General features: G+C 37.7%; 1 protein-coding gene across 1 annotated transcript; it reads right to left on the bottom strand.

The window, feature by feature from the left end:
- Positions 1–624: 624 nt before the first annotated feature.
- LOC146003025 (uncharacterized) lies at positions 625–27,281 on the bottom strand. Its single transcript, XM_083141186.1, has 7 exons — positions 27,196–27,281; positions 15,274–15,555; positions 10,240–10,436; positions 5,412–5,525; positions 2,893–4,438; positions 2,008–2,092; positions 625–656 (listed from the first exon to the last, which is right to left on the bottom strand). The coding sequence occupies exons 2-7, from the start codon at positions 15,391–15,393 to the stop codon at positions 625–627; spliced, it is 2,094 nt and encodes a 697-aa protein (XP_082997312.1). The 5' UTR covers positions 15,394–15,555; positions 27,196–27,281.

The raw sequence follows: 27,281 nt of genomic DNA, 5'->3' as shown, positions 1-27,281 counted from the left end.
TGTGTGTGTGTGTGTATATATATATATATAACTTGATAATTGACTTATAGATATGCTTGCAGCTGCCACATGATAAGAAATACATAAGCTTTGAATACATCGGTGACTGATCAATATTTGAGTTCATTTCAACAGAATTGAAATAACTGCAAAACTGTACTCAATGTCCTTAAAATGTGAGTTTTTTTTTTTTCATTGAGTTAATGTGTGTGGTTTATTCTACACTTTCTTCAAAGAAAGAATTGGTTAGCATAAATATGCTTAAAAGCAAAGGGTCTTAACTTTGAATCTTCAGTAAGGCATGGATGTTTCATTCTGTTTTGTTCATTTTCTCATCCTTGCCATCAATTGATCATCATTCTCATCATTATTATTAACCAAAATGCAACAGCAATAATGAAAAATTTAAACTTGTACATAGTAAAGTAGAGATGATATGATTTAGTAAATAAGTTTTCATTTTTTTGATTTAATCTGTTTTAGGACTCACTGGATACAATTCTTTTTGTGAGACATACAGTGATTCAAAGTCTGTGAAACATTTTAGAAATTTGCCACAGATAAACTATTCAACGGATAATGTTAATTCTGATGCTGATAGAACGCCGAAATTCTCAAGTTTTCTCAAGTAGCAGCAAATATGGTGCCAAGTGAACCTGAAAACAGAGCCAGAAATGAACCAAGAATAAAGATGGGCACGGAAGAGTTGAGGGTAGTGGAGAGCTTCAAATACCTAGGAAGCATAATTGAGAGAAGTGGAAGCATAGATGAGGAGGTAAACAGAAGAGGACAAGTGGGTGGTGGACTATATCAAAGCGTTTGAAGATTAATGTGGAACAAGGATGTACCTATGAAATCCAAGAAGGTAATATACAACACATAGTTATGTGCCAATAATTATGTATGGAGCAGAGACTTGGACAATGACAGAGAGAGACAAAAGAAAGATGCAGGCAGTGGATATGACATTTTTAAGGAGTATATTGGGGAAGACTAGAATGGACAGAATAAGGAATGAGGAGATCCGAGAGACAGTGGGTGTGGTGAAGGACAGGATAGATCAGGCATAGATGAGATGGTTCGGACACATGAAGAGGATGGATGCAGAAAGACTACCAGTAAAAGCTTAGAATGCACAAGGAGTGGGAATAAGGCCAAGGGGGAGACCAAGATGTCAGTGGAAAGAGCAGGTAGCGGAGAGTGTTAGGAGAAGAGGACAAGATTGGAACATTGTGGAAAGACAGGAGTGGTGGAAGACCAGGAAAAAATGGAGAGGCTTGACTTCTATGTCGACCCAAGGCAGGAAACGACAAAGGATGATGATTACATTAGAAGGCAATTTGTGTGTTGGAATATACAAAAACTTTGCTATGACTGGCTTGCGATGATCTGCTAATCTCAGGAACTTAACAACAGTGTCACCGAGGCTGTGGTAATGATCAACTGTGCTATACTAACATGCATGTGGGATGAAATCTGTTAGATAGCTGCCGCATTAGCAAAGGTGGACACACAGAGCATTTGTGAGGTGTGTACAGAAAAACTTTTTGTTTTTTGTTGTTGTTCTTTCGGCATCAGAATTACCACTGCCATTTAACTAGTAAATGTCCAAATGTTTCAGACTTAAGAATCACCCTGTATATACTTTAGATATTACTTTCTAAAGTTATAAATGATAATAGCGTGGGTTACAATTTTCAAGCAGTTAGCGGTATTGTGCTGCAGTTTTTACTAAACCATTGAAATAATGAAGGACGATTTTCGGATTACAGCACTTTTTAGCCAGTAAAACATTACTGTACTTGTTACAGTTACCCTTTGACTTCTACTTTTATCCAAAGTTAAAATTTGTGTTCAAAGAGACCAACTTAACAGCGGTATATGAAAATTGAATTGCATGGTTTTTGGAAGATCGTACAGAAGTTTATCTAGAATTTGTCATGTGAGAATCAGAGGAACAGAACTCCAAAAATGCAGTGCTCAGTTTTCCGAATGTTATCTACTCACTTTGAAGAGCCCTATTTGGAGCCATATTGACTCTCCCCCTCTCCAAATCAAAATCAGTAAATTGAAGATAGGTGACTCCATACCACTAAGAAGAGATGGAAATACATTGATCTAAATCCAAATAAAACTCTTCAGAGCAAGTAGATATGTTAAAAAAATTAACACTGTATTTTTGGAGTTACGTTGCTCTAGTTCTCCCAGCAGTGGCAACTGATAGCTGCAGAATATGAAGAAAGAGTAATGAAGTGGTTACCATGACAACAAGAATTTGTTGTGTGAGTATGGAATATAGAAATGGATGATCATGTTCACATGTTTGTGTTGTATTATGTAGAAGTTATATATGAAATATATATACTGGGTGATCCGTTTGAGATGTCAGAAAAGTAAACTTTTATACACAAGAGGTTAACGTATGTATCTTCGAGCAGCTTGTTGTAATATTAGCAGAAATGATGTAAGTTTCGAATGAGTGGAGGTTTACAGACTTCAGCCACATGGTTGCGCTAATGTGCATGGTAACAAAGGTGGTGATCACGTCACAACAGCACACATAGTCTGTCGTATGGTATGCGAAATTTTCAAGTATTACATGCATGCTACTGCCGCCACGCAGCTGAAGTCAGTAAACCTCCACTCATTCGAAACTTACATCCTTTCCTTTCTGCTTATATTACAACAAGCTGCTCATTACACATTAACCTCTTGTGTATAAAGGTTTACTTTTCTGACATCTGAAACGGATCACCTGGTATTATGAAATTCGTATTGTCACATTCTATGTGACTTTATTGTCAACTTTGGTTAATCTAATGCAGCTTGTGATAACCAGAGAGACAGTCTCATTTTTTATCACACGTTGTACATATACAATTATTTACTTACCCTGCTTTTCAAATGTGAATAACTTTCTATTATAGTCTTATCCTCAATTTGCAAGCTCCTAGCAGCAGGGCTCCTTGAATAAATACTTGTACATACTGTATTTTTTTCTCTCCCATGCTGATTCCTAGGATGAGGTGAAACACTATGCAATCCCTTCCTGGCAATGCAATCTTCATGATTTCTACTGTTATGTGCTTGTAAAGGATATTTTTGTGCTCCACAGGTCTCATAAATAACATTTTTGTCCTGTTGTTGATGCCAAGTGTCTCCCAGTACAGAATGTTCATAAGGTGGAGGAATATAACTTTCTTTTTCTTTTTGCATTGACTTACGTTGCATGCTATCTGCATAACTAGCAATAGGCTGAGGAAGCCATGTTTGGCTAACAGATTCCAGCACCTCACCATCAGAACTGCTTTGTACGAAGTCCACTGTATCACCATATGAATTACACCAAGACAACTCATCCTTCTGTTGCTGTGAGCTTTTATATCTAATATCGCTATTATCTTCATGAATGCACTGCACCACACTTAAACTATCTCCTACATATCCAATGCCACTTGCTTGGCATCTGCAACACTTATTCCTGCAACTCCTGTCATTTATATCACCGTATACATATTCTGTGTACTGTTTATATTTTTCAGAACTGGGATGTGATGCACAATGTGGGTCAACAAAAGCCTTGTTTGAGTCTCTCTTTGGCAAATATCCACATGGCACATATGAGCAGTTCAGGTCACCATGTGAAGGGGAATTATGCACATTGGAGTAATAAGTCTTTTCTTGCGACACTTCTACACTGACTTGGTAATCTACTTGTATACAAAATTGATCAGTTTCATCTTGTTTTTCATTTGACTTGTCCATTCTGATCAATTCAGAATCCTGGCTTAAGTTATAATTGTTCACGTCATTACGGAAATTGACATCCTCACTCTCATGTTTTCCATAATATGAAAAGTTCTCTTCACTTAGATATGGTAGATCATCTTCATTAGATATTTCCTTCTTGAAGGTTCTGTTGCATATATGACTGGCAATATTTGTTACACTGTTAGTTCTTGACATATTTTGATGCACATCCAAGTCATTTTTCTCAGCTAATGCAGGACGTAAAAAACATTCTTGTGCAGAATAAGCATTCGTTGGCTGCACAAGATGTCTTGGATACAATTCTGGCGGACTTTTATTAGTCTTTTTACCCATTGCATTTTCCAATTTTGCATCGAAATAGCTACCTGGCCAACTGCCAAACGCACATGGATTAACATTTTCTTTAAGATGCAGAATGTCTTTCGATGCAGATCCTCTTAATTGTGGACTTGTGTTGCACCAGTCCTTCAATTCATGTGTCTTTTCATTAGCAATTTCATCTTCTGCACATGATTTATGTATTGCATCTGGAATATTTTCTTCACTTGAAACAGGCCTTTCACTACTAGGTGACAGAGAGCTATCTGGGGCAAGTGGATCTTCATTTATAAAAATTGCAGCCCTTTCCACTCCTACTCTCTCCTCTGTCCTGCTTCCCACATTTATTCTAAAATGCAAATAAAGAATGACATGAAACAAGAAACAGAATAATCAAAGCTTGTTTAATAACAATGACAAATATATATCAGTATTCTTTACAAATACAAGTAAAGTACAGATACTACATAAAATACTGTATAAACTTTACTGAAACCAATACTGTTCCAATGCTTTGATTAATTTGTAATCTATTGTTATTGGCCAATAATGACATATTAGTTTATCTATCCAATAATTTGCCTGTTATATTTTATTTTAGAAATAAAGAAAACACAAGGTTTCATCATTATACACTAAAAGAATTCTCACAAACGTTATCACTGACTGAGTGTTATCAAGTAAAATATTGGTTTTAGACCAGTAAATTTTGCATTGGTATTTTACCAGTATGTTGAAATTTAATATGCCCAAAAAAGGTATACCATTATACATTGTACATTTAACAATGTTGAGTATTGTGAGAAAAAAATATGAATGCTTCATAATATCATAATATTAGGAAAATCATAGTGATTATAGTGGCATTTTTCTTTCATTGATTAATTGATTGAATTAGGTTATTCCATGTCATTTAAGGGGTCCCAGGTTCTATACCCGGTGGAGGCACATAGTGGTTCGGATACCACTTTAACCTGTAGGTCCAGTCCCAATTAGCCTACTGTGCATAAAGTGGACTTAAAACACCTCAATCCAAATCCATGTCATTTATCTGCCACTTTTGGCTAATCACAATGATGAGTGATGAAATTGATGAAGGGACACTCACAAAGAACATTCATGCTCAGGCTGTCTGGAATAAGAGACTGCATTGTGTAATTTAATCATTATGACAATTTTACACATTGTACATTTACCTTAGAAAAGGAGTGTATTTCCACAATTTCTAAAACTGCTATGTCAGTTTTGTTCAACTACAAAGTTAACATCATTATCGACACTTTAAGAAACAAAATCCTAATGTATTGTATACTAATACTTACCCATACATTGTTCCATATTTTTTGCGCAATTCTTGGATCAAATATTCCCCACTTGTGTGTCTCATTTTTCTTTTCTTTTGATTCTTGTGTAAGAACTCGGGTAGACAATTTATTCTAAAATATAACAAGTTATCATAATTTATAAATTATTATATCTTACTTGAAAATTTGATTTATTGTATAATATGCATTAAAAGAAGAAAAATAAATATAGTAATTAGACAAGATTATAAAGTGGCAGAATTGCATTTGGTTTTACACTTAAACAAGTGAACCCTTCTTGTATTTTCATTGTATTGTAATTTTGTTGTTTGCCATGCCTTTTCTGCCACCTTTGACTAATCACAACTATGAAGATGAATGATGATGAAGCAACACTCGCAAAGAACATCATGCCAGTCCAGGATTCAAACCTGGGAACTTCGGTGGTGAGATCGAAAATTGACATTTGGCCACCAAGCCAGCACAAAGCCTTCTCTACTTGCTCTAAAGTAAATCTTGATGATGATAATATTCATGAAGCAATAAAATATATTTTTTATTGCTAACCTCCATCTCCTTATTGGCAAGCCAGTAGCTGTTTCCAGCCTGGAGTAAGTTTTACACCTTCTATAGTTGCAGATGGATTGTATTTGTTAATTTCTATGCTGCCCCTGATGTTGGTGAATATTTGAAAGTACAAGATAGGCACTAAAAGTGATGAACATCAACAGATTTCTCATCAGATTAGGCACTCAAAAAGTAGTTATGTTCTAAATAGGCACTTATGACTAAAATAGGCAAATACAGCCACTATAAAATTCACATATTCCTCTCAGAAATGGCCTGAAAAAGTTTTTAAATATAAAAGACACCACAAAGTACTTCATAATGCTATAAAATCAGTTCATTATAAATATTTTAATACAAGTGCATGCCTAGAACATTACATTTTGTGTGTGAATGTCACACGAAATGGTGGAATGCTCCATTTATAATAATAATTATTATTATTAGAGTACTAATAGTATTCTTGTCCTTTTTGGCTCCAGTCCACAAACTTTATCATTTGAATTAAGTTGTGCCTTGGAAAATAATATAACAAAAATGAAACACTTATAAAAAATAAATAATACAAATATAAAAAATTGTATTTCAAAAAGTGATGATAACCATGATCATGGTTTGTTTGGAGACAGGGATCTCAAATTAATTGCATTTGTTCTTATTGTGCACTACTGCCACCAGGCCCATATCCAGAATTTTTTTTTATGGAAGGGCCAGATCCGAAAATGTGTTTATATTATACAGGGTGTCCATAAAGTCTCACCCCACCCTGGGTATTGTGAGAACTGCTGTAAATAGGAAGAAATGGCGAAACAAGTATGCCATGATGTTCAGGGGGAAACGTTTTGAGGCCAACCATTCCCTACCTGGGCCCCCCACAAGAGGTCGACTCAATTTTTTCAAATAGCAAGGTGGGTTGAAGAATATGTTGTTTGAAAGGGTCCAGGGGTTCAGCAAATCCAGGGTCTCTACGTAGCCCCAATTGACAATGGTGTGAAATCAAATGTGGAACATGGCCAGCATTGAACAGGATTCCAACTCCTACAGTAGTAATCCTAGACAACAGTGGGAGCTGGAAAAATGTTCCTACACTGTAGCATGATTCGGAGATATCCTAGCAGTGTCAACAAATACTTACACCCTGCCTCCCCCCCCCCCCCCTCCAAGAGATGGCAAGCGTCCGTACACAAAACCGCATATCATCGCGCTCCCTGAGATTGCTACCAGGAGGACACGGACCGACATGCGCAATCACAACTCAAGGCAAATGGTGAAGGAGGTACGTAGTTACATGTACAATGTCAACTGAAGCCAAATGGGGGGGAGGGGTTACAATATGTTACAACATGTACACCACTAAAAGTCAAATTGATCTTACCTACTATTTACAGAAGGGTGTTCGAAAGGAGCCCCATTCACTTTTTGAAGTAGAATGCAGATGGAGTATCGAACCAGACCAAGTAATCAGTGTTACTACCGCGATGAAGATTCAACAGGACCATCCTACTTGCAAACAGACTGGACCGCAAAAGTTCGAAGTGACTTTGAAATACTGGACGTAGAAGAGTTGTAGTGTCATACACACTGTGTTCTACTAACGTGTTTCCTGTATCTTCCATTACCGTAGTTCTGTTTGTGTGTGTATGTGTGTGTGTGTGTGTGTGTGTGTGTGTGTGTGTGTATTGGTGGTTAAAGTGTTTGCAACGACGAGAAAAATGAATGGTGCCAGAAGGGCACGTTCTGGCGCAGACAAAGTGGAAATTATCTATCTTTTTGGTGAATGTGGCAGAAACTACCATGCCACTGCTAGACGATTTAACGAATTGTATCCTCAACACCCTAGTATTGACCATAAGTATGTTTCAGACCTTGTGAAAAAATTCTGTGAAACTCAAAGCGTCAATGACAGACGACGTCCAGGACGACCTCACATCAATGAGGCAACAGTGTTGGAAGTTATAGGGTGCGTGACTGTAAACCCTGAAACATCTCTCAGACAAACAGAAGAAGCAAGTAACATTCCATGGAGTTCTATCAGTAAGGTGTTAAAATTACACAAATTTCATCCTTACAAAATGCAGATAAAGCAAGAACTAGGAGATGATGATTTCGACAGACGAATTGAGTTTTGCGAAATTATGTGAGACAGCATTGCTAACAACGAGAACTTCTTACACATCTGTTTCAGTGACGAAAGTTATTTTTTCCTAAATGGCTGTGTTAAACACAATGTTCGAGTATGAGGAGATGTTAATCCCCATGTTGTGAGGGAAGGCCATACGCAAAGACCTGAGAAGTTTAATGTGTGGGCAGGTATTTTAGGAAACCACATAATTGGACCCCTATTTCTTAATGCAATTTAAACGGTAATCTGTACCTGCAAATTCTACGTGACACAGTGGATTCCTTGGTAACGGACCTTGTAGAAAACTCAGTCGATGTCAACGGTGTGCCTGCATTTGATGCGGACAATATCGTTTTTCAGCAAGATGGATGTCCTGCACACTACAGCTGAGATGTACATGAGTACTTGAATGAACATTATCCCAATAGGTGGATAGGCCGTTGTGGTACCATCGAATGGCCTGCAAGATCGCCTGATTTTTCTCCGAACGATTTTTTCCCTTGGGGACACCTTAAATCTGTTGTGTACAAAACAGTACCTAGTAGTCTTGCTGATCTGCAACAAAGAATAATAGCAACCTGTAGACACATTTCAGCAGACACATTCAGCAAAGTACGACATGCATTTCATACTCGTCTGTTCTACTGCCAAGAAGTGAATGGGGCTCGTTTCGAACATCTTGTGTAAATAGTAGGTAAGCTCAATTTGACTTTTAGTGATGTACGTGTTGTAACATCTTGTAACCCCCCCCCTCCTGCCCCATTTGCCTTCAGTTGACATTGTACATGTAACTACGTACCTCCTTCACCAATTGTTTTGAGTTGCGATTCTGCATGTCGGTCCGTGTCCTCCTGGTAGCAATCTCGGGGGGCACGATGATATGCGGTTTTGTGTTTGGACACTTGCCATTTTTTTTTTTTTTTTGGGTGGGGGGGGTGTACGTATTTGTAGACACTGCTAGGATATCTCCGAATCATGCTACAGTGTAGGAACATTTTTCCAGCTCCCACTGTTGTCTAGGATTACTACTGTAGGAGTTGGAGTCCTGTCCAATGCTGGTCATGTTCCACATTTGATTTCACACCATTGTCAATTGGCGCTACGTAGAGACCCTGGATTTGCTGTATTATTGTTGTTATGATAAGACCTCTCAAACAACATATTCTTCGACCCCCTTTGCTATTTGAAAAAAATTGAGTCGACCCCAGCCTACACCCTTGTGGGGGGCCCAGGTAGGGAATGGTTGGCCTCAAAACGTTACCCCCTGAACATCATGGAATACATGTTTCGCCATTTCTTCCTATTTACAGCTGTTCTCACAATACCCAGGGTGGGGTGAGACTTTACGGACACCCTGTATATACCTGTATGTGAACACACAAACATAAAGAGATTACAAAACAGTTGCAATGATTTTATTAAGTGTTATATTTTATTTAATTCTTGCTTTTTATTAATAATGATCAATGCTTACATTAGTCTTTTACTTTTGTTTTATCTTTATTTTGTATGTTTTTCTATAAGGTGCGTACCAAGGATCTTTTTAAAGGGGAGGGTGTACATCCGAAAATGCGGAACAAAGAGAAGATCAGAAATGCTGTGAGGTTGATTAAATTAGGTTATTTTGAGTTTCTTTTCTGCCAAATTTAATCGCGATGATGAGGATGAGTGAAGATATGATGAAATTGATGAAGGAATACACTCACAAAGAACACACATGCCCCATATGCCCAGGCTGGAATTTGGATCCGGAACCCGTGGCATTGTGTCTTAATGCGCTGGGGTAACCACTTTGCCACTGTGGTTGGCGAAATGCTGTTGGAGCATTAGATGTAACCACCAGTGCTACAATAATACTACAGTCAGAGCTCAACGTACAATTGTAGTTGCAACATTATGGTAACAGAAGAAAATCAACTCACAGATACACATTTCACACATACACAGATAGGTTCACATTTAAATATTTCATAGTTTGAGGGGGGCCATGGGTACGGGCCTGACTGCCACAACTATACCTCTGCATGTTGTGCTTGAAAGAATATCCATAATGAAAACTATAGGCAAGGAACATTAATATATATATACACCATTTCTCAATTGGTCTTATTTCTAACGTTATCTAATGAATATAATATTTCTACTGTAATTACTTACCTTGGTTTCTGGATATTGAGACACTCTGTACTCTTGTCATCTGTTTCTCTCTGGGCATATGGGTGTGCGAAATGGTTCCTTTTGGCAACTTGAGATACAACCATCTTCATGGGCAATTTGGTTCCAGTAGGATTTGAACTAAATTTCTCATTATATGTAAGTGTGGATGCTTCGTTGCCTTCTTCAGGAATGGGCTGCTGTGTTTATGAAAAAATGATCATCATGATGTTATTACATATGTACGAGGGCTATTTTTTTTTCAACCTCTGATGGTGCCGCCAGGTGGCCTGTGAAGCACTAGGAAGCGGGGAATCATGCAGCATGATGGGCATCCCGCCTCTACCACCACCACTGCCAAGGCCAACGTTTGAGTTGAAGCTGAGCAACGGGCATGTAGAGATGTCTGCTACAATAGACTCTCTCGGCAAGTGCGAGGTGCATAGTGTGATACGATTTCTACAGGCAGAGGGGCACAATGCAGCGGAAATTCATCATCAAATGAGCTGTGTACTGGAGAGGCATGCTGTCTTCAGGTATTGTCTTGCTTCATGATAATGCCCGACAGCATGTTGTTGCGTCAACCCAAGACCTTCTTCAACGATTCCACTGGGAAGTTTTTGATCACCCTCCCTACAACCCAGACCTGCCACCGACTGACTTCCACCTTTTCCTGGCAATGAAGAAGTGATTTGGAGGACGGTGCTTCCACACCAATGCAGAGCTTCGGGACACCGTACAGACCTGGCTCAACAGACAGGCGGCACATTTTTTCGCAGAAGGTATTGGAAAGGTGGTTCATTGGTACGATAAATGTCTGAATCTTCTTGGTAATTACGTTGAAAAGTAGAGTATATGTGTTTGTAACTTTTGCCAATAAACCCATTTTGCTATTCACTGTGGTTATGACTTCATGCCATATCAGAGGTTGAAAAAAAAAAATAGCCCTTGTATACCGTGAGTTATCTTTCAATATGGAACACTACTGTTAGAAGAGAATTACACATTGAAAGTACTGAATCAATTTTTGCCTAAATGTGTCGAGATCTTGTTCTCCACCCCTTGCCAATTATAGCTGAGGTGAATACCTTAATGGGCTTTATTCTTAATGATGAGAATGTACACAGGTTTTACTAGAAAAATGTGTTAAACATCTCAGAAAAGGAAAGTACATACCATTGTAAGGAGCATATTTTGAATGAATATTACACTAAACAAAATTCTCCATCATATTAGTTGGTTGCTCTCATTGTGATATTTTTCCAATTGTTGGTTTTTTTTTCCAAATTGAAATTGTCATGATCTGCACAGTATGTCACAGACGTGCACAAATATCCTCAATGAGTCAATCAACATTTCTAGATAACTTGGCAAAATTTCAGGAGATGTTTGGGCTTGGTGTGTCCATACATGGCTATGATCAAAATAACTTTAGGCAAAGGACCAATCTTAAAGCTTGCTGCAAGGGCAGATTCAATGGATGTGGGGACAACCTCTTTCTTCTGAGAATCTTGATGTGAAGGGGGGGATGATCTCATACTGATAAATTAGCCTCCCTGATGGTGCAGTGGTAGCGTTGTCATCTTGTAATCAAGGGGTCCCGGGTTCAATACCCACTTTAAACTGTAGGTCCTGTCCCAATTAGCCTTTCTGTGCATAAAGTGGACTTAAAACAACAATTCAATCATACTGATAATTTATTTGTAAGGTCAGAATGAAATATTGCAATTATAACATTTTACGATACATGTAGTACAGGGGTTCAGGTGCTGAAAGATGTGGGAGGGGCAAAAAATTGTGGCAATGAAAAAACGTTAGACGAGGGATAGGAATTATTGAGTACAGAGGGGAATTATAACTCTTTTTCTTAGTTTGGGAGGGATACCATAAAGGTATCCACCCTTTTGAAAGACAGGGCTGGCATTAGGGGTGTGCGACGCGTGCCACCGCACAGGGCCTCGCATTTCTAAATCGGTAATTCGTTTATTTCTTGTGCTTGTAAGCAAAATTGCATTCGAATAGAGGGAAGAGAAGGAAGAAAAACGTAATTTCTGTGAAACGAAAAATTCCACCATAACAAAGTTGAATTTCTGGTAATGGACAAGTGTCCATTCTTGTCAAGCCATCAGTCAGAATTCACCGACAAGGAATAGCGACGTATTTGTTAATCCAACTTTCCTCGATTTCCTGTCATATATTATTGCTCGACAGAGGACAGACACCATAAAATGGTTATTTGTCTACTCTTCAAGCTGAGGGACAATACATTTGAGGGTGTGCCGCCTCGCGCTCTTAGAATTTACGATCTGGCCAATTTGAAAAAAGATGAAAAGAAGAGTCAGCATAGGTTCTGAAGGTCTACCGGGCTCTTTCAAGCCTCTGTGTTGACAACCGCAGCAAGGTTTCCCTGACGGTAAGATGAAACTGTCTTCTGAGTGTTTGGTACTCTAGTAGTGCAAAGCACGTAATGCTCTCGTTTTAGAAAGTAATGAGTATGAGTTGGGATTTGTAGGCACTAAAAACTCCTAAAGCAAGTAGGCAAATGGGCATCACGATGATAAAAAGATGCACTTTACTGTTCTTTGGGCTAATTGTGACGACGATGGTAGATGATATTAGAAAAAAGTGACTTATATAAAAGAAAATTAAATTTAAGCATGCATAAGTGAAGAGGGCTCCCTCGTAAGTCGTAACATAGTGGTAAGCACTCTAGCTTTGAAGCAAGCAGTCCCGGTGGGAACCCCTAAATTTTGGGTTGACCCAGCATGACGAGGACAATTGAGCTACTTGAAAAGATGATGTGTTAGTCTCCAAAGCCAGAAAACAGCGGCGATGGGACTCGATGCGCAGACTACGGGTCACTCAGACAAACGTTGCTTGGCATGCCCTTGCCCTCAGAGGGCTAGAGTTGTTTTGTAGAAGCATTAATGTGAAGAACTTTCAAATTATGGATACTTTTAGTGCTTTTGCATCATTAATATCATCCCAGTTTTTATTTCTATGATTCAAATACCGAGTTCTCAAAACAATGCTCTCACTTTTTTTTTTTAGAACAATGTCATCAAACAAAGTTAACAAAAAGAAAACTAAATATATGCTTACAGGCTGAAACCAAGTGTTAGGTAATAATCAAAATCTAATTATTGATAAGAACTCGTTTGAACCAGTTTCCAAATTCAAATACTTAGGAGTAATATTAACAAATGAAAATTATATTAAAGAGGAAATAAAAAGTAGGCTTAATTCAGGAAATGCATGTTACTTCTCTCTTCATAAACTTTTGTCTTCTCGTTTGATATCTAAGAAACTAAAAGTTAAAACATAGAACAATGTCATCTTCATAATATTTATTCTTCAGAATCCAAGCAAACCGCAAATTACGTTTGCTCTATTAGTGTTTCCCCACGGAACTTTGTGAATTTAGTTTAACAACTTGTCATAATTTGTAATAGTCGAGTAGATGAAGAGACAAGGCCATCATCTACATGATTAATTGGTTAATACATTGGTTTTAAATCATACATGACTTTGTCTACCTGTCTACATTACTCGTGGCACGAGGTAATTTCTGTGCTTAACATTCAGTTTCCTTTTTTTCATAATGTGAATGTGACGACCTCATCGCCCAGTGACTTGTTCACTGCAGTTAGTCAACCAACAGAGTGATTGGTTGGTTGATTTGGTGTTTTAAGTCCACTTTATGCACAGTAAGGCTAATCGGGACTGGACCTACAGTTTAAAGTGGGATCCGAACCACTTGTACCTCCACCGGGTATCGAACCCGGGACCCCTTGATTACAAGGCGACGACGCAACCACAGCGCCATCGGGGAGGCCACAACCAACAGAGTGAAATGGTCAACATTTTGCTCTGTTGGGATTTACAGAGCTGTCTTGTCATGACACTATGTATGAGCGTCCCACAATCGGCAGAAGTGGGGTATGGTTGGTGGACTACAATGTGATCCTCCCAGCTAGATCCGAGGGATCCGCTGACCAACGACAGGTGCGGTCCTCCATTCATATTGGGGGTTAGGCGTAGAGCTGACAACTCTGCACTGTAAAAAGACATGTCAAGAACCAGCAATATGAGGCCATGGATGTTCCCAAGGTAAAATATTCCGGAAGTAAAATAGTCACAACTAAAATTAAATGGTGTGACTCGGTTGTTAGCATATGCAGGTGATGTAGACTTATTAGGGGATGATATAAATACAATTAAGAATAATACTAAAATATTTTTCAAAACTGCTAAAGAGATAGGTTTGGAAGTTAACTAAATATATGCTTACAGGCCGAAACCAAGTGTTAGGTAATAACCAAAATCTAATTATTGATAACAACTCTTTTGAACCAGTTTCCAAATTCAAATTCTTAGAAGTAATATTAACAAATGAAAATTATATTAAAGAGGAAATAAAAAGTAGGCTTAATTCAGGAAATGCATGTTACTTCTCTCTTCATAAACTTTTGTCTTCTCGTTTAATATCTAAGAAACTAAAAGTTAAAATATACTAAACAGTAATTTTGCCTGTAGTATTATATGGGTGTGAAACTTGGTCCCTTACATTGAAAGAGGAACATAAATTGAGAGTATTTGAAAAGAAGATCCTGATCATGTCACAGCACTTGCAAGGTGACCCTGGCGGCAGCCAAAGGTTCAGCCAAGCCTTAATCTACCATTGAGCAGTGTATGCAAGGATCCTACATCTCACCTGTCTTTGTACTTACTTTATACTTTGAAAAGATTTGGTGCAAATTTCAAATTGGTAAGCAATTAATTCAAAACATTTACACAATTCAAATTAAAATAAGTGCTTAAGAAAATTAATAAAACCCTTAGAAAAGAAGAATCCTTAATTGCTGCAAAGATTCTTTTAATGCTGTGGTTGCGCATTTTTTTAAAAAAATATTTGGAACAGTGTTGAAACACTATTGATATTTGAAGTTAGTAACCTGAACAATTTCTTTCTTAGTGTAAATTTCCATTAGAACCCTTAATAATTTAAGATTATAATATAACACTAACAAAAAATACCTGCACTTTTTGATACACTTTATGCCTGTAAGCTGTTGGTCCTATAATTCTCATGCTGCTTAATGCTGCTTTGTACTCTGCTTCAGCAGCATGTTTTAACATCGGATGTTCTGGCTTCATTCTAATTAATATCTCAAATACACTCCATGAAGAACATTAACAATCCTGCACTTTTCACTTTAAGCATAAGTAAGACATGACTAGAATATCATTCTACTTATCATTACACTGAGTAGCCACCATTTGAAGTTGATCGTGTAAAGTTTTTGAATTACTCCCTATCTGAAAGAAAGAAAAGGAAAAATAATTAAAAAGTAAGACTTCTAGATGGGAAGAGGCTGGAGTCTGAAATGTCTGTTTTGAGGCTGCTGTGGGTGTAACATCACATGAAGGACAGAGCCAGACTCCTCCTCCACTTGCCACAGGGTAAGAAGTGTGTATACTATTTGGAAAGGCTGCTTTTTTTTGGTGTTTTTGCTTTGAAAAATACACTTTTCTAGTGTTTCTGCCTGGTATATTGTGGAGTGTTTGAAATGTCTTCCAGTGTGTGGTTGCGGGCACAAATTAATAAGAACAGAACACCATTCTTCACACACAAAATAAAACCTATTGCCCTTGCTCTGTGGGTTTCAATGGGAACAAAATCTGAAGTTTTGTTCAAAGAATTTATTGTGAACATGATGAAAGAGACCTGCAATATGAATTGTTAGGTCTGACAATTAGACAAAGACTGACAAGGCCTGTGGGAATTATGATCCAATTTGTTTTATACAGGGGGTAAATGCACAATTTTGGATGCAAGTGTAACACTGATTCAGATCACATTTGCTGTGAATCTAATTGCCTTCAAACAAACTCTTCCAATTTGGTTTATATTCTTCACGGGACGAATCACACAAAGTGTCTGTCGTATACAGGGCCGTATCAAGGTTGGTGGAGGCCCCTGGGCAAAATGTTTGGTGGGGGCGCCCCATTTTTTATTATTTTTTACTAGGAGCTTTATTAACTCAATATGTTAACCACCAATTTTCAGCAGTTGAAATGGTAGACCTGATTTTAGAATCAGTAGTCATTCACAATCGAACATATCGCAGATAGGTTTGCAGGGAGAATAGTGCAGTAAAATAATGTTACAGGATGAAAATTACAGCGCTATAGCACAAGTAAAATTCTGTGTCTAAATGTCTACAGTATATTATGAAGAGTGAACACCGTGACTACAATATATAGTAAATACTAAGGAGATTCAGACCAGGCACGTATCTAGAAATATGTTTCGGGGGGGAGGGGGGGGGTCCGAACCAAGTATCTCAGGAATAATAGTAATAATAAAATTTCAAATCTCAACTAACTGCAATGAAGTTCAAGAATTATTAAAATCTGTTTCAAGTTCCAAAGCTACCACTCCTAATGATATTCCTGCGATATTTCTGAAACATTTAGCCCATATTTTATCCAAACCAATAAGCACAATCTTTAATAAATGCTTCTCCGAAGGTGTGTTTCCTTGTACATGGAAGCAAGCAAATATAGTCCCTATCCTCAAACACGGAAACAAAACTCATGTCACTTCCTATCGGCCGATTTCCTTACTTCCTGCACTTGCACTGCTAGCTGAAAAAATCATTTCTAATCGTATCCTTGCACATGTTTCTCCGTTTCTCTCTCCCACTCAACACGGTTTTCTCCCTCATGCTTCCTGTGATACAAACCTTGCTTGCTTGCTTACCAAAGCAGTTAACTGCCTGAATGCCAAGCAAGACATGGATGTCGTATACTTAGACTTTTCCAAAGCCTTTGACTCTATCTCTCACACGCAACTCATCCACAAATTATCGAATAGATTCAATATTCACGGAGCTCTTCTTAAACTACTTTCATCTTACTTGCACAATAGAAAGCAAAAGGTTATCGTATCTGGTTGCTCTTCGTCGTGGCTCCCTGTAGTTTCCGGTGTGCCCCAAGGAAGTTCTCTGGGGCCCCTGTGTTTCTCTCTCTTCATGGATGACATTCACGAATATATTTCTTCCGAATGTTCAGTATTATTGTATGCTGATGACTGCAAATTATTCCGAAACATTACCTCACCTCAGGACACATGCTACATCCAAGACAATCTCAAACACATTGAACGCTGGTGTCAAGACTGGAATCTCAAATTAAATCCGGATAAATCTGTTGTCATGAGGTTTACCCTAAAATCCAATAACACAGTGCCATCCCACAAGTTATGCAACCAGGTTATTCCGTTCGTACGACAGCACAAGGATCTTGGTGTCATTTTTGATAGCAAACTGACTTTCAACCATCACATAGACTACATAACTTCGAAAGCGATGAAAACACTTGGACTAATTTACAGATTTACAGACATAACTCACGTTTCTGCCCTCAAAACCTACTTTACAATGTGTGTTGTTCCTATTCTTGAATATGGCTCCTGTATTTGGTCAATGGCATGTGAAAGCAATTTAAAGAAAACAAACAAAGTAGTAAGTTTCTTCGTCAGAATAGTCAAACACAGATGCCCAGCCCTTGCAAACTTCTCCAAACAAGAAATTCTATCCACTCTACAAATTCATGACCTTTCTCTTCGCCATCAACTCTCAGATTTAACACTACTCTTCAGAATCATTAATGGACAACTTTTCACCAGCGAACTCTTGCCACTTCTTAATATCAGAATCCCACGTCCCAACAGTAAATGCAACAACTTCTTTTACATTAAATCTTCAAGGCTATCCTTAGAACAAAGATCACTTCTCTACAGGCTACAAACCATTTACAACTCATTAAAAAACGCTCCGGGCTTCCATTTATCAAAGCAGACTTACAGAACGGCGTGAATAAAGCAGCTGAAGTATAAATAATATTATTCTTGATCTAGTTGTTATTATTCTTGTTATATATGTATATGTGTGTGTATGTGTCCATCTTATTATTTTGTTTATTTCTTTTCCGGTTGATATCCTGATGTAAAATGGATTTTTCTGTATTCAGGACTTTTCAAATAAATAAAAAAAATAAAAATAAAACAATAATAAATAATAATAATGTTTAAATTAAAATAACTATATTAAATCAAATTAATACTAATTAAAATACATAAATTAAAATTATATTATCACACGATTAGGTAAAAAGACTATATAAGGATAGAGATATAACAGTGCATATTCATTACGTAGCTTACCTGTAGTTATGATCGGAATAACTTACATAAAAACAAGTGCCCTGGCAATGAAATTAATGTCAAATAGATGAATAATTGAATATTTATCGAATAACAAAAATAATGTTACATGTAGTTGGACAAATGCAAGTTTCTGATTAACATTTTATGCATATTATTTTGATTAGTAGTGTATATAAATCTTCTTTGTAATGTGATTCAAAGCCGTATGATTCCAATATAATCCTTGCCTTCGACAAGTTCAGAGGAAATTAATAACCATCGATTATGCAACAAATGTTAATATTTTCATTACTTAATTTTAGTACTTGGTAAGTCTTTCGGGTAGTCTGGATCCCTGGACCCCCCCCCCTAAATACGTCCTTCCTGACCTTCAAAGCTGTATGATCCCAATATAATCCTTGTCTTCCAATAAGTTCAGAAGAAATTAATTATACAACAAATGCTAAACGAGTATATTTTCATAATTTCATTTTCATACTTAATAAGTCTATTGGGTGGTGGGGAAGGGGGGTCCGGACCCTCGAAATACATCCTTCCTGTCCTTCAAAGCCGTATGATCCCAATATAATCCTTGTCTTCCAATAAGTTCAGACGAAATTATACAACAAATGCTAAACGAGTATATTTTCATTATTTAATTTTCATACTTAATAAGTCTTTTGCATGGGGGGGGGGTGTCCAGACCCCCGAAATACATGCTTCGTGTCCTTCAAAGCTGTAAGATCCCAATATGATCCTTGTCTTACAATAAGTTCAGAGGAATTTATATATCAACTACTAAACAAATAAATTTTTCATTATTTTAGTACTTGATAAATCTTTCGGGGGGGGGGGCGGACCCCCCTAAATACGTCCTTGGTTCAGATGGAAACAGAGAACTGAGCAGTAGACTATACTTACGTACATAATTTATTATAAATTATATTATTTAAGAGTAAGTATTATTAAGAGTAAATATGTCACTACATATGCATGGTCCATCTACTGGACAATTACTGACAGGTTCATTGTGGAAATTGTAGTAACTACACTTTCTTCAAGAAAATTCCCAAAGGCTTAACACTTAAAGACACCCTTTTCTTGCCTTTTTCTCTGAAAATTCATCTACTATATCATCGAAGTCCAATTCACGAAGAAGTTCCTGTTCAATGCTTAGTAAACAAAGATTGGATAAGCGATCAAGTCCCATGGCAGCACGAAGCCTGTTTTTCACTAATTTCATTTTTGAGAAAGATCCTTCTCCGCTGCAGTTTGTTACCATTAAGACCAAATACATTCTTAAGAGAATTTCGACATTGGGAAATGTACTGCGGAACAGCTCCTTACGTACAATATTATACATAGACCGTTCCATTGGGATGTCTTCCTGATGTTTGACATTGCTACTGCTTATTAGGTGTGCAAACTGTATCAGCTCATTCTCTAGCGAGGGTTCCAGATACTCCTCGTAGATGCTCCCAAGTTCGAATAATCCATCTCAATAATCCACCGATGGTGGTATGAAATCGAAAATAAAGAATTCCCTGATAACAATATTATGTAAATTTCACATCAAACAATGCACTATAAAGAAGTAGCTGGGGAGATAAGCGGGAGTGGGGCGATGCAGCCAATATAACAATATCACGTCACGTGCAAAATGTATAATTATGACAAAAGTCGGTCTATTTGGGCCGGAACCAGTGATGGCATCATAGTGGGGCACGGGGGTGGGTGTCCCAGTTCGCAGCTGAACGAGTGCATGAAAGCCAGATCTGGCTCCAAGAGAGCTAAGTTGGCACACTGCCACGGACGGAAGGGCTTGGGAAACTGTATCCCATGGAAACTGTATCCCATGCCTTTAAGTCAAATATTTTAGATGATCCTTGATGAAATTTGGGGAAAGGGTGTTGTATGGATGAATCACTGCCTGCATCCTTCTTAGTTTCATTCTAATAATCAACATTAGACCTGTAATCCAAGAGAAAATTAAATGCATTATCAAACAGTTGCAATTATTTGTTCTATACATCTGTTTGTAATAAAATTATGACAAGAACAGAGAAATAAGGCTTATGATTATTCCTCCCTCATCTTATTCTTACCAAACTTACTGTTCCTTCCATGCCTCTTCTCACGGAACTTAATGTTCCTCCCTTGTATCATCCTCTACTGTTCTGGCTCCCAGAATGGGTTAACATAATTTCAAATGTGTAAAATTTCACAAACAATATTGTACTACCATGTTTTCATTCTTTATTTGTTGTATGATTGGTGTCTGATTTGTGATATCCCAAAGTTTCTCATTTGTATTTTTATCAGGCCACTTTATATTCATGATCCTCCATAAGCACCTATTCACAAATGTTTGCAGTTGGTGTCCTATTTTATTTGTTTGCTTCCAAGTTTCACAGCCATATAGTAAAACTGACTTAACATTTGTTTGAAATATCCTGAGCTTTGTTCTTAATCCAATTTGTTTACTTTTCCATATTGGATACAGTTGAATGAAAGCTATATTGACTTTGCTTATTCTGTTTTTGACTTCTTCTTGTGCTCCTTCATCTTTGGTTATTATTGCTCCAAGATATTGAAATTTTTCCACTTCTTCGACAATTGTGTTACCTATTTCCAATTCTTGCTTTTTTGTGGCATTTGTTCTCATTTCTTTTGTTTTTCTTTCTTTATTTTTAATCCGACTACTTTTGATTCAGTTTCAATGTCTTTCAATTTGTTTTCCATATCCTTGAAGGACCTCGAAAGGAGGCAAACATCATCGGCAAATTCGAGGTCCTTGAGTCTATCCATCATCTTCCATTGTATTCCTCTTCTCTTTTTGTCCAAAGCTCTCCTCATTACATAGTCCATCACTAATAGGAACAAAGTTAGTGCTAACACACATCCTTGTCTTACTCCAGTTTTATTTGTTGTTGGTTCTGATAGCTGGTTGTTGTGTATAATTTGACACTTGCTTCCTTCATACATGTTTCTTATCAGATTTAGTATATTACTAGGCATACCTATTTTGTGAAGAATCTTCCACATTTTGTTTCTATTTAGTGAATCAAAAGCTCTTTCGTAGTCGATGAAGACTGTATATAGTGTTGTTCTCCATTCTGCTGACTGTTCTAGTATAATTCTATATGATCCACACATGATCTAATGGGATGGAATCATGCCTGTTCCTTCCTTATAGCTTCTTCTATTGGTTTCTTTATTCTATTTAATAATATTCTTGCAACTACTTTACTCGGAATTGATAACAAGGTTATTCCTCTCCAGTAACTGCATTTCGTAAGATCTCCTTTCTTTGGCAATTTAATAATCAATCCTGTTTTCCATTCTTCTGGATACCTCTCTGTTGTCTAAATTTGGGATATTAAGGGATATAAGAGTGCTGCTGAAGTTTCTATATCCACCAACAAAATATCCGGTGGTATTCCATCTTTGCCTGCAGCTTTACCTTTCTTTAATTTTTTAATTGCTTGTTTAATCTCATCTAAGTTAGGTGTATTTGTTTTTACTTTCTTCAAGCCTTTAATCTCATACTTCTCACCAGTTGCTGATGCTTCTAGATTTTCATTTCCTTCTTGATGTTCTGTTTAGTAATTCTTGGAAGTAATGTTTCCATCTTTCCATTTGCTCTTTGTCTGATGTAAGTAACTTCCCATTAAGATCTTTAATTGATTTGTTCTGCTGAATTTTCTTCCTTGTTAATTGTCTTGTTATATCGTATAGTTCTTTTAAGTTATTTCTGTTTGCAGCCTATTCTGCTTGATCTGCTAGTTCATCTACCCATTTCCTTCTATCCTGTTGAACACTTATTTCAATATCCTGATCTTTTTGTTTGTATGAGTTACAAATAACAAACAAATATAGAAGAGGAAATGGCAATGGATCGGGCACACCCTGAGAAAACTGGATGGCTCAATAGAAAAGGATGGTTTGGATTGGAACCCCCAGAAAGCACGAAGAAGAAGATGCCCCAGATGTTGATTGATTTGGTGTTTTAAGTTATGCACAGTAAGGCTAATTGGGACTGGACCTACAATTTAAAGTGGGATCCGAACCACTATGCCTCCACTGGGTATCAAACCCGGGATCCCTTGATTACAAGGTGAAGGCGCTACCACTGCGCCATCGGGGAGGAACGATGCCCAAGATGTACATGACATGGAGAAGGACAATCGAGCAGGAGCTGCTGCATGCTGCAACAAGAGAAGACATGTTTGGAGGTCAAGAGTTTGGTGAAGAATCGGAAAAGATGGAAATGCTTTACAGAGGCCTTATGCTCCATTAGGAGTGACAGGAAATAAGTCAAGTAAGTCATGTTTTCATTATTATTATAATTGTATTATATATTGTATATTTTGAATAATAAACAGGAAAGAAAAGAGGAAAAGGTGGGGGGAACTGTTTAAATTCAGAGAAACTGACATCCTGGTTTATTTAAAGGCAGCCTTGAATGTATGCGGGTGGAGGCAGGCTTACTTCAGGGATCCCCCCTTTTGTATCATCCTCATCCAAGTACCAGCTTGTCTGTTGTTGACTCTTTCCGGGGAATGAGTCCTACTTGAAAAGGTATGAAAGTGTCATGTAAACTCCCATTGTTAGCATCAAGGGGTCTTGGGTTCAATCCTCAGTAGAGGAACATAGGGGTTTGGAACCCACTTTAAACTGTAGGTCCGGTCCAATCCAATTAGCCTATGTGCATGAAGTCGACTTGAAACAAACTTGGTGGATAAACTCTTTTGACACCTTTGGTTTTGCAATGGCCTATGGCAACTTACAAACTACGGATACCTTCCACACGATCCAAGGAAAACTGTAAACTGTAAATCTAGTCCTAACTTGCATGTGCATGTGCATATCTTGGAAACAAAGATTTAAAAGAAGAAGCGTGGGTAGTTTTCAATGCAAAATCCCTCGCATATAAGAATGTGTCCTTCCAGTGACATTACGCCAGTGGCGTGCGGTGCTAAATCAGACTGGGGAACAGGTGACCTGCACTTGCCCCCTCCCCTCCCATACCTGTCGTAATATAATACAGTAGACCAAGTAAAATTCAACCCTTATTGAAATGAACTAAATACATTGGCCCCAAGGCCAATAGCGCATCCCCTCCAAATCATATAATTTGTGCCCTTAAACCATATCGTAATCCCCACAACGTATTTAATTACGACAGCGTGTCTACTGAAAGTAACTTCTTTCTTAGCTTTACTGAACACTATACTTGATCTGCCCCTCCTTCCTAAACAGGGGTGCCCATCACTCAAGACCACCCCTAAAATCGTTCATCATAATCGAGAATATATCTTGTCTTGTAATGCAGCTATAGTATATAAACTTCACATTCACCTCACTCAAGCGCCAAACACGCATCCTAGTAACATATCATTGCAATCAAAGCGAGCAAGAATATCTTTAAATCCACTCCTTTGCAGGCTTTCAAGAATATTAATTTAATGGGATGTCAATACTTTCTTAAGATCCCGAGATATTTAGTTTTTTCCAGCTTCCCTTCCAGCTTCCCTTTTGGCATGTTCGGGGTCGAAAACGTGTGGATATCATACCACTAAATACAGTCTCCAAAATTTAATTTTCGAACTCTCTCCACTAAAGAAATCTCTTGACAATCTGAGATTTCACCAAAGTTTCCATGCCAATTTTAGACTTACTGTTGATATTGAAGAGTGGATTATGCCTCATCCAAAAAAATTAATTCTCAGTCTCCACACCAGAATTTCCGCAATAGTCTGTCTAAGACAATAGTAATACACAATAATTGTATAATTGCCCTAAATTTAAGGCTCAATCCACCTCTAACTAAAATACCCGCAATAATCTAAGACATAGAGTTGTGACAAAACCCGAACTGTTCCAACTCCCTTCTCGTGAACAAACAAGGACAATAATTTGCCACTGGAAGAGTATCCAGTTAATCATTTTACAGAGTTGTTGTAACTTTTCATAAAATGCCTTGTGTACGATTTCGTTTTTGTTTTTAATTCGGTTAGGGTAGGTGTTGGTTTGCTGTCTTTTCTGTAAAGTTCAATGAACTAAAAACTTTCGTCTTCAGCCTCTCGATCATACAACATTCTCAGCCCTACGCTCGCAACATTCGCTTTCTTGTCCTGCCTCTGCGTGCACCTGGTCTTGGGGCTGTTGGAACAGGTGGATACGAGCTGTTCCCTAGGAAGCTATTTCGCAGCATTTAGCCAAGGCATTTAGCAGACGATTAACTGTAGAAGATTTTTCCAGTTCGTTATGAATGTCAGATGCAATTTTGCAATGAGATTAGGAAACTATAGACTTACTACACTCAAAACTATCACTACGACGCAATTAAACTTTAGCACATAGCAAAAACTTGAAGGAAAACGAATTCGCTGTCTCTCGTAGGGAACAGCCAGAGAGTTCAGGTTCCGTGGTGGGGGAGGTGGGAAGTGGGACTTTGAGGATCGTTTACCTTCGCGCGTGGTCGGAAATACTCGGCATCAGGCACTAGAGGGTGGAACGACGAGGGTAGGTGAAGTTAACAAACGTCCAGTCACGGTGAAAGTTTTCTTCGGCGTGTTAATTTCGAGAGAAAGAAGTGTTCTTATTATGTTAATATAGATAATTAAAATAGCTTCAATGGGCGATAAGTAGGAGGGAACAGCCTGTTCCCTCTGTTCCATGGAGGGACCGCCACTGCATTACGCTACTCTCTGGTTAGGCACTGCACCACAGACCACGTAATCAGACATGCCCACAGCCTTCTCCCTTCTTATAGTCTTGATGAAAATGTGGCCAGCTAACCTGCTATGAAATACATTAGCAAGAAGAGTATGATCTTGAATTGAGATGTTTTGATAAAACTTGCAATGTTCTGTCTCACTTTGTCGAGCAGATTAAATTTATATTCTTCAAAATACTTCTTCCAGTTGAGAAATATTTCATTGTTGCTTTTGTGTCATTCATGATACTGCTATAATGCACAGTTAGGTTGATTTGTTTTATTTTACTTTGCTTAATATCACTTTTCGCTAATTGCAAAGATGAAGATGAACGATGATCAAATTAAATAGATGAAGGGACAAACACATATGGACGTGGCTAGGGTGATCAGACATCCTCTTTTATCCCAACATGTCCTTCTTTTTAGGTGTCTGCCTGGCATCCGGGCAGATTTTTTAGAAATCTGCAAATGTCCTCCTTCTTTGGAAAGAGTATACAGCATCGGTCATAGCGAAAGTGCTGCACAGAGAATATATCCATGCATAAGGATCATCATTTGTTATTTTACATCTAAAGCTTGGATGTTTTACTTTGCTTGGAGTGCGTTAAATATTCAAGCATTGTTCATTGAAGATCTGAGAGCTGACCTACCATCACTTTATCCAAACATATCATCAGTATTATAAGAGAGTATACTATTGTACAGTCTCTACATTTCCATTATGAGTCATACATCCGCGATACTAAGGTTTTAAGGATGGGAGAAACGAATATGAGGCAGGGTGTAGTCGGTCACTAACAGGAAGGTTCCAGATATTCATAAAACCGGAACACCATTTCGGTCAGCTCCAGTCCATTTCGATCCCTAGGTATCTCTCTATGTACGTTACATTATGTTTTTATGAAGAGGTGGTGGGTCTGACAGCCCCCCTTTTCACCTCCCTCGGGTAAGCTAGGGTTGAGTAATAATGGCAAATGTGTTACAATTTTTTTTTATTTTTTTTGCGGTGTCCTCTTTTTTTGGGCTTTGTCCTCCTTTTTGAATGTATGTGTCTGGTCACCCTAGACATGGCACAACACTCCCAAAGAGGACGATCCTGGCTGTGGATTCAGGTGCCAGAGCCTCGTTAGTCTGCAAAATGTAGTCCAGGTGTACTATGTGAGTTGACATTTTCGTTTATTCAGAAAGGGTCATCCCTTTTGCCCCTATGCGGAGTTTGGGTGAGTGGTTATTGGTTAATATATTATCCATCGCATATTCAGGCATCCTGATTACCCTGCTGAATTTTTTTTTTACTGTTTTCAGTAGATCTATAGGTGTTTTGAAACATCTACTTTGTTCAGATTTTCGAACAGATATAAATAAAAATTCTTGATAAGGATGACTGAAATGTAATACTTACAGCCACCATTTAAAGCTAAAAACACTACATACATATTATTGATAATACTGAAGAAGTTATTTTCACTTTTAGTTTCTATAGGTGTTTTGAAACATCTACTGTGTTTAGATTTTGAAATAGCTATAAAAATAAATTGTAAATCAGGAGGAATGAAAAGTTATATTTACAGCCAACATGTTGAGTTACATACACTGCATACAATATTGCTACATGTAATGCTGAAGAGAATATTTCATCTACTGTACATGCACAGTAGGCCTACTGAACTTGTTCACTAGGAAACCATTGAGTTTCAGTAGATTTCTGAGAGACACAGTAGAGTTCAGTTGATAGCAGTAGATTCTGTCTACTGAAAACAGTAGAAATTTCCAGCAGGGTATAACTGAAGGTTATCTTATTTATCCTCTGATATCCCAGGTGAGTGCTGAGATGGTTCTATGGAATAATAGACAATGAACGCTTCATTTTCCTTGTCTCACTTCCGATGACAATTAATGTAAACAATGCCCGTTGATAAAATTAACCAATCAAAAGCTAATGATATATCATCGTTACTTATACTATTCTTTTCAATGAGAAAATAATGAAAACTGGAAAATAACTGCAATTCTGATTACTCACTCTGGGAGTTCATAATGGGAGTGTAAGGAAGTCTAATTTAATTAGTTGTATCAGTATTTGCTCTTTGGTTGTATGTTCACTTCTCT

Source organism: Lepisma saccharinum, chromosome 19, assembly GCF_977018435.1.
Source record: "Lepisma saccharinum chromosome 19, izLepSacc3.1, whole genome shotgun sequence".
Classification (NCBI taxonomy): domain Eukaryota; kingdom Metazoa; phylum Arthropoda; class Insecta; order Zygentoma; family Lepismatidae; genus Lepisma; species Lepisma saccharinum.
This window is presented reverse-complemented; position numbering and strand designations above follow the sequence as displayed.

Bases quoted from the DNA above. Each gene is read 5' to 3' on its own strand.
- LOC146003025 (XM_083141186.1), bottom strand. From the start codon at position 15,393: ATGAAGCCAGAACATCCGATGTTAAAACATGCTGCTGAAGCAGAGTAC. The intron at 10,437-15,273 runs GTATTTTTTGTT...TCATAAACACAG, and splicing joins AAGTGTATCAAAAAGTGCAG to CAGCCCATTCCTGAAGAAGG. The intron at 2,093-2,892 runs GTAAGTAAATAA...ATCTCTTCTTAG, and splicing joins ATTCACATTTGAAAAGCAGG to TGGTATGGAGTCACCTATCT.